The sequence below is a fragment of the Priapulus caudatus genome, unplaced genomic scaffold, assembly GCF_000485595.1.
Source record: "Priapulus caudatus unplaced genomic scaffold, Priapulus_caudatus-5.0.1 Scaffold1485, whole genome shotgun sequence".
Classification (NCBI taxonomy): Eukaryota; Metazoa; Priapulida; class Priapulimorpha; order Priapulimorphida; family Priapulidae; genus Priapulus; species Priapulus caudatus.
In genome coordinates, this window is record NW_014578546.1 from 11,538 (window position 1) to 19,941 (window position 8,404).

The following is an 8,404-nucleotide window of genomic DNA, read 5'->3' on the forward strand; positions in this document are numbered from 1 at the left end:
GCTACGTTGTTGTCTTACAGCCTCAGACACCTACCATGTTCCTATGTAACTGTCTTACAATCTCACACACCTAACAGTGTTCCTCCGTAACTGCCTTCCAGCCTCAAACACCAACAGTGTTCTTCTGTAACTTTCTTACAATCTCAAACACCTAACAGGCTAACAGTGTTCTTCCGTAACTGCCTTCCAGCCTCAAACACGTACAGTGTTGCTATGTAACTGTCTTTCAGCTTCAGATACCTAACAGTGTTGTTGTATTACAGGGTCAGACACCTACAGTGTTGCTATGTAACTGTCTTTCAGCTTCAGATACCTAACAGTGTTGCTACGTTGCTGTGTTGCAGGGTCGGGCGCCGGTGGGGACATAGTGTTTAGCGTCGGCGTGCGGGCCGTCATTCAGTGCCAGTCCGCGCTCGAGAGCAAGCAGGAGGTGTCCGAAGTCAGCTGGCATCTCAACTCCACCGTCATCGCGAGATGGGCGAAGATCGGCAAGGTGGTGAGTATCGTCGTCGCTCGTTAGGTATCATCGCTCGTTAGGTATCATTGCTCGTTAGGTAGCGTCGCTCGTTAGGTATCATTGCTCGTTAGGTATCATCGCTCGTTAGGTATCATCGCTTCTTAGGTATCATTGCTCGTTCGGTATCATCACTCGTTAGGTATCATCACTTATTAGGTATCATGGCTCGTTCGGTATCATCACTCGTTAGGTATCATCGCTCATTAGGTATCATCACTCATTAGGTATCATCACTCATTAGGTATCATTGCTCGTTAGGTATCATCGCTCGTTAGGTATCATCACTCGTTAGGTATCATCGCTCCTTAGGGCTTGTTGCTTGTTAGGTAACATTGCTCGTTCGGTATCATCACTCGTTAGGTATTCTCACTCGTTAGGTATCATTGCTCGTTAGGTATCATCGCTCGTTAGGTATCATCACTTGTTAGGTATCATCACTCCTTAAGGCTTGTTGCTCATTAGGTATCATTGCTCATTAGGTATCCTTGCTCGTTAGGTAACATTGCTCATTAGGTATCCTTGCTCGTTAGGTATCATTGCTCGTTAGGTCTCATCGCTCGTTAGGTATCATCGCTCGTTATAGATCGCTATCGGCGCTTCCCTCATCTTCCTCATGCCTCGTACAGACTTCAGTTAAATTGTTTTGGGCTCCCACCTCGACTAAATTGTTAAGCGCTTGCCAGGACCACTTTGCGAGGTACCTAAACATTTGGTATTGCCTCGTAACATGGGGTGCCTCGTAAGACTCTGCAAGCAATCTTTATACGACCTCCTGCCTCTTCCTAGCCCCTCGGAAAACCTTCATTTTACTTTATACGGCCTGACACTTCCTAGCCCAGACAGAAACCCTCTATTGCACTCTCTATAACCTCCGAACTCTTCCTGGTCCCTCAGACACCCTTTATTGCAACCTGCGTATGGTGACACTGCAAATTTGACGGTCCTGTGCTCAAAAGTAACCAGTCCTGGACCACCATCTCCAACACTGCTCGCTGTCTCAGTGCTAGCCTGGATTCTCTCAGCAGTTGGTGGGCGAGTGGGTGAGGGAGGAAGAGGTTGCCATGGGGATAAGAGTTTGCCCGGGCATGCTGTGTGCATGGCAGCGGGGGAACGTCACGTCGGCACGCGACGACAGAGCTCGTGGCGCCATCTATGATCACGTTCTCTCACTCACGCTCGCGCGTTTCCGATCCTCGTTAGCTCTGTGCACGACCGCTGCGCCGCGAGTGCTTGCGGCTCCATCTATGATCTCGCTCGTGCGTTTCAGATCCACGGCCCGCGGCACGGTATCGACGACAAACATCGGCTGGAGATAAAGGGGGTGAGCTGGGACGACGTCGGCATGTACGCGTGCGGCACCAACAACCAGGCGCCCGGTCCCGCGCAGAGACTCATCGTGCAAGGTGAGCCCGCGCGTCTCGACCCCGAGCCCGTCGGCCCGCCGCGTCTCAACCCCCTAATCCGAGACCGTCTCACCTCGTCCGACCCCACCTGTTCACGTCTAGACCCCGCCTCACCTTGGTCGACCCCGCCATGCCTCACCTTGGTCGACCCCGCCATGCCTCACCTTGGTTGACCCCGCCATGCCTCACCTTGGTCGACCCCGCCATGCCTCACCTTGGTTGACCCCGCTATGTCTCACTTGTCGACCCCGCCATGCCTCACCTGCGCTCGACCCTGCATTGCCTCACCACTTTGCGGTCGACCCGCCATGCCTCACTTGGTCGACCCGCGCCATGCCCTCATTTTGGTCGACCCTACCATGCCCTCACCCTTGGCGACCCCAAACATGCCTACCTAAACATGCAGCTGTCTGTCGTAGATCCTGCCCCACCGCGTCTCGACGTGTCTCGACGTGTCTCGATGTGTCATCGACGGTGTCTCGACGTGTCCTCGAATCGGCTCACCGCCGTCTCGACGGCTGTCTCGACGTGTCTCGACGTGTCTCGACGTGCTCCACCGCGTCTCGACGTGTCTCGAGGCCGAGACCGTCCAGCCGCTGTCGTTGACTTTGTCTCACCTTGGGGTCGACCCCACCTGTTCACGTCTCAACCCTGCCTCACCTTGGTCTTGCCTCTTCGAGACATTCAGCTGGCTGCCTTCGACCCCCGCTTCACCTTGTCTCAACGCGTGTCCGTATCTGAGTGCAGAATTTTGCTCTTTTCTTTTTAACCCACCTGTCCGTCAATTTTTGAATATTCGCCGCCGGCCGGCGATTGTGGAGATTGCAGCGGCAAGTCTGGCGACCCCCCCCACCACGCCGCGCACGCGCCTCAGTCACTGTCCGTCGTCGTCGTATAGTGTTTTCAGACGTGCCGTCCGCCGCCGGGCGTGCCGGTCAGGGTGGCCGTGACGTCTGCGGACCGTCGACTCGCGTTGGTCACCGAGCGCGAGAACCACGGCTCGCCCATCACGCACTACGCTGTACGTGCGCGGTGAGGAACCTCGCTCGTGAGGCGCCTCTGTGCAGGGATTTTTTTTCTGCGCGTCTTCAAAGTCCTTCATAAGTACTTATTTTGCAAAAATTAAATAAGGGCCCTTATATAGTACTTATTTTTGTGATGAAATCTTCCCTAGAAAAGTACTTAATATCCTTATTTTTGCTAAAGGACCATTTTTCAACTTTTCTGTGTTGAATTTCGAGCGAAACGGCTTATATATAAATATTAATTAGTGTACTTTAATAGTCGTGATCTATCAGAATCACGTTAAACAAAGTCTATATTTGGCCTCCAGAAGAGTCGGTATAAGTTCCTTATTTTCACATTGTTGTCTTACTACTATGAACCCTTGCTCTGTGGTCGCGGCCGCGAGTCGCCACGGCCGCACTTTATTACGTGTTCTACCGCGCGCTACTTTCTAGTGTTCGTTATCGAAGTTGTGAGCGCCATCTGGTGCTCGTCGCCGAGTGGTTGCGGCGCCCCTCTGGTGCTCATCTCCCAAGTTGTGAGGCGCCCTCTGGTGCTCATCGTCGAGTTGCGCCGACGTACTCTAGTTGCTCATCGCTGAGTCGTGTGGTGCCCTCTAGGGCTTGTTTCTGTCGGGATAATACGCTGTAACCTGGATTTACTTTTCTATTGGTTAATATTCCTTTAAAGTCTTTATTAAATGCTTTAGATTGTGGAATTTACCTAGTGGCCACCTTCCTATTTTTCAACCCAGAGCTCTGAGTTGCTATTCCCCCACCACACCACACACCGACCACAGAACCTCCCCACACACACACGACATCACGCACACACACAACACCCCCACACACAGACGCACAGACTATGACAATCCGTTCTTCCGCTGTTTTCATGCCGAGCGCTTGGGCCGCATCTGGAACCGGTCGACGGAGGTGACGGTGGCGCCGTCTGCGAGCCCGCGCTGCCGCGTCGGGCGTCTGCGTCCGAGCACGTCCTACGCGTTCCAGGTGTTTGCGGTGAACTTGCGGCCGTCGGTCGCAGCCTGCCGAGCCTGCCATCCGCGCTCGTGCTCACTCAGCGCGAAAGTACGTGTGTCTACCTGATATACTTATTATTATTATTGTTATTATTATTATTATTGTTACCGTTACTGTTACATACTGGGTAGCGTTACGCAGCGCGAAAGTACGTGTCTACCTAATATACTTATTATTATTATTGTTATTATTATTATTATTATTACTGTTACTGTTACATACTGGGTAGCGTTACGCAGTGCGAGAGTACGTGTGTCTACCTAATATACTTTTTTTATTTTGCTTATTATTTTTGCTTATTACTTATTACTTATTTTGCTTTATTACTTTTTTTTATTACTTTTTTTACTATTTTATTTACTTTTTTTTATTTTGCTTTATTATTTTTGCTTATTACTTATTACTTATTTTTGGTTTATTTGGTCATTTTTACCAAAGGACACACTGTTATTACACAGCGCTGTTCACCACTAAGGGACCAGGCACAGAAAAACAATACAGTGACACAACGACTACGAAACATCTTTTTAAATACTTTCTCGTTTTCGTTACTCTTCGCCCAGCAAGAGTAGCATGTAGTCTGCAGCATTTGCTTGCTGTTGTGTACTTACTTGGCGGGTTGTCTGCATTATTTATCAATGTGCTGCAGCATGTACGTATTTGCCCTGTACGTTAAGCACCAATACAATCCTTATCTTAGAATAACCTTTATCAAACGTTTATAGAATATTTCCGTTATCTTCAACCATAAAGTACAGTAGCCCTTAGTCCCTGCCAGCGACCTACGTAGCCTTGTGCTGTCAAATATAAACACTCGTACGTTAACATGAATCAAACAACATTAAAGCATATATTACAACGTAAATAAAAAAACACATTTAAACACATGTTAAATCATTTACATCATAAATCAAAACATCTTAAATCGTGCGTGAAAACATATTAATTAAGACACATAAAAACCTGTAATCGTATATTTGGTGGTACGAGCCTAGCAATGCGAATTAATAATTAATAATGCATTGATAATTACAATAATTACGTTTGAGATGACGTACGCAGCCGACGTTATTTCGCGCGTTTTTTTTTACAAAAAAATTTGTTTCTGTACGTCGCAGGTCCTAGAGGAGTCGTGCGAGACATCGGCGTCGACAACGTCACGCAGACGTCCGTCAACGTCAGTTGGGTGGCGCCCCCTGCCGACGAGGTTCACGGCGAGCTCGTCGGATACAGAATCTCTTACCAGAAAAAAAACGATCAGATACTCCTGGAAAAATACGTCCACCATCCGATGCGGGTACGTGTCGCCATCTAGTGACGACAGTAGGCACAGTAGATGCGTTAGACAGAAGTAGGTAGTATTGCTTACTTTGTAGATAACAAGTTATAAAATATTAAATAACTATGCATGTATCTTTTTTATGGAAGTGATAATAATAATAATAATAATAATAATAATAATAATTCAGTAGCAATAGTAATTAGTAATGAGAAGTAAAATAGAAAGTTCTCTAACACTACCAATGAAGAACTAACGAACGCTGAGCCTACCGACTGCCCCAAGCTTACTTAAGATCACGCTCGGACCCTTGCCTCCCATCTCGCTCTCGCACGGTTTTCGTCGTAAAAAATAACGAACCAATAAGGCCTGCATGCAGTCTAGCGCAACAGAGAGAGAGCTGAACCGCGATACGTCTTTGCGAATTTTGCAATTGCTGACAGAGCGTGGTCCTGCGGGAGTTGGTGGGAAACTTCACGCCCTACGTGCTCACAGTGCAGGTGGACAATGGCGGAAACACGTACGGACCCCCCGTGCAGGTCTCCTTCAACACGTGGGAGGGAGGTACAGAAAATGTTAAGGCCCGTCCACTAGGGGGGTGGTGTCCTGGGTACGAACCTCCCTTGCAGGTCTCCTTAACACAATGTCTTCGGACAATGTAGGCAACCCCTCGTGTGCTATCATTCACGGACCCCTGCTAAATTTCAAACTGGAGACTCCGGTCTTAAAATGGGGCACGTTTATTCCGCCCAAGCAACTCTCTCTCTCCCTGGCCAAACACATACAACGATACAGGCATTCTAAAAACTTCGCTTAGCAACAAAAGTAAGCGCAGAATCACGTCATAGCGTGTGCCGAAAACGCGTGCGTTGAAAAAAACCGCGTTCACGGCTCGAGACCCACCAAAGCGCCGCCGCCGCACGCGGTCCGAGTCTCATTCGGCCAGGCGAAGCCGTATTGAAACCCTGCAGCGACCATCGCATTGCAGCTTCCGTCAGCACAGTCGGCGACCTCGCGAGTGCTGGAGCAGAACGGACACGTCAGATCATCGTGTGCGCTGCTACAACAGCGCAAGCGCCGGCCCGCCCGCCGGCACACGTCGCTTCAGCTACAAAGGCGTCAATGTGCCAAACGATCGCTCAACAACAAGGCAAGAACCTGATCGATCATCGTACCGCCGGACAACTACGCAGCTGCAACGATGAGAGAAGCTGCGGGTGGGTGGGGTTTGTAGAATAACAATAGCAACCAGTGCGAGGTGGGGGAGCTGCGTGGGTAACCATAGCAACCAGTGCGAGGTGGGGGAGCTGTGTGGGTAACCATAGCAACCAGTGCGAGGTGGGGGGAGCTGCGTGGGTAACCATAGCAACCAGTGCGGGGCGGGGGGAGCTGTGTGGGTAACCATAGCAACCATTACTGCGTGCGCGGGGGCGGGGGGTCAGCTCCGTGGGTAACCGTAGTAACTACTCGCTCAACAACAAGGAGAACCTGTCGATCATCGTCCGCGGCAACTACCGCAGCTGCACGATGGAGAAGCTGCGTGAGTAACCATAGCAACCGCTGCTGTGGGGGCTGGGAGCAGGGGTCGGCTGCATTGGTAACCATGGAATCCAACGCTAAATGGGAGACAGGTCGGCTGTGTGCGCAGGCGTAGTTGCTCCTGCGTTTTGCCATGTAACGTTGTTCTGTGACGTTCTGTAGGGTTGCTCCGTGACATTGTTCCGTGACGTTATTTCTTGACGATCAGATGTTGTTCCAAGACGTCGTTCCATGACGGTGTTCTGTGATGTTGTTCCGTGACGTTGTTCCGTGTCGTCTTTCCGTGACATTGTTCCGTGACGTAGTTCCGTGGCATTGTTTCAGGAGCGCACACGACATACCTGGTGCGCGTCGTGGCGTCGACCAGCAAAGGTCAGGGAGAGGTCAGCGACGTGCTCACCGCCGTGACCGACGTCAAAGGTACGCTCTCTTGTTTTCACATTTACGTTTGGCGGTGAGCGAACCGCGTTAATCAAACGCCACTAGGAATGTTGGTCTAAGTTTGAATGATGTCGACGTAAAATATGCGGGGGGTAATATTGTGAGAGGTGATCGAGTTTATATTTCTTTCTCTCAAATATTTAGTAAGAAATATACTGCATGTGAATATGATCTGGTATTTCAACAATTTTTATTTTATTTATGGCTATAATGGCACAATTTAGGTATGGAAATTAATGTATCTTTAGTACATAACTTTGAACCTTATTAGAAATGTTAATGAATTTCAGTGGAATAAAATCCAGCTATTTTTAAAAAACGGAGGTGTAACCTAGTGAAGTTTTATCCATGTGCATCATTCTAAAGGGCAATTGTGATTGTGCGTGCGTACAACTACATACGTGTGCGTGCATGCATGTCTCCATGAGCCCGCGCGCGTACAATCACCGACCTCCGTATCTGCGCAGGTCCCGGAGCGCCGAGCAATGTGAGCGCCAACTCGCTGTCTCCACACAGCGTCGCCGTTGCGTGGCGCGCGCCCACCCGCATCTACGGCACCATCGACTTCTACTACGTGCAAGTATGGCGGCTCCCCGACGCCACACCCACCGCCGCCGCCGCCGAGAGCTCCGGGGATGCTGCGGAGGATGAGGAGGATGAGGAGGCTGAAGAAGATGAGGGGAAGGAGCGCGCGGCGATGAGGGTCGAAGAGCCGAAGAAGCTCGTGCGGACGGTCGAGGTCGCTGTGGTTACGAGCGACGGCGGCCCCGCGCAGAAACAAGAGGTGCGCTGGATCTCGCTCGGATCTTTTTTGGTTCGGGAGTAAAAATGTTCGCTCTTGTCCTTCGCCTAACTTCACGGAAGGCTTCAGGTTCTGTTGCTGATTTATTATTGTTAGTAGTTGTAAGATATTTGTCGAAAAGTTATGAATGCCAATCGTCGATCGCGGCACGGACGTCCATCTCGGCGCCCCCTGGTGTCAACGCTCGTCGTTTGTTGTTGCAGCTGGTCGTCGGGGAGCTGGCCGCGTCGTCGCGCTACGAGGCGAGGGTTGCCGGCGTCGCCCGCAGCATGTACCGCGAGCAGCAGCAGTACCGCGGCGACTACTCACCCGCCGCACGCTTCACGACGCCCGAGGCACTGCCACGTACGTCTAACACGCGCACGCACGCACGCACGCACG

General features: G+C 50.5%; 1 protein-coding gene across 1 annotated transcript in view; it reads left to right on the plus strand.

Moving 5' to 3' along the window:
* Window positions 1–344: 344 nt before the first annotated feature.
* Window positions 345–8,404, plus strand: part of LOC106816781 — a gene marked incomplete at its 5' end in the record, with an annotated part of 19,902 nt that continues 11,842 nt past the window's right edge. The window contains 12 exons of the mRNA XM_014821405.1: window positions 345–496; window positions 1,785–1,920; window positions 2,828–2,941; window positions 3,381–3,503; window positions 3,825–4,010; window positions 5,081–5,259; window positions 5,685–5,805; window positions 6,230–6,458; window positions 6,702–6,781; window positions 7,105–7,200; window positions 7,689–8,005; window positions 8,227–8,368. Of these exons, the coding sequence (XP_014676891.1) occupies window positions 345–496; window positions 1,785–1,920; window positions 2,828–2,941; window positions 3,381–3,503; window positions 3,825–4,010; window positions 5,081–5,259; window positions 5,685–5,805; window positions 6,230–6,458; window positions 6,702–6,781; window positions 7,105–7,200; window positions 7,689–8,005; window positions 8,227–8,368 (1,875 nt within the window). The remainder of the gene's footprint in view (window positions 497–1,784; window positions 1,921–2,827; window positions 2,942–3,380; window positions 3,504–3,824; window positions 4,011–5,080; window positions 5,260–5,684; window positions 5,806–6,229; window positions 6,459–6,701; window positions 6,782–7,104; window positions 7,201–7,688; window positions 8,006–8,226; window positions 8,369–8,404) is intronic.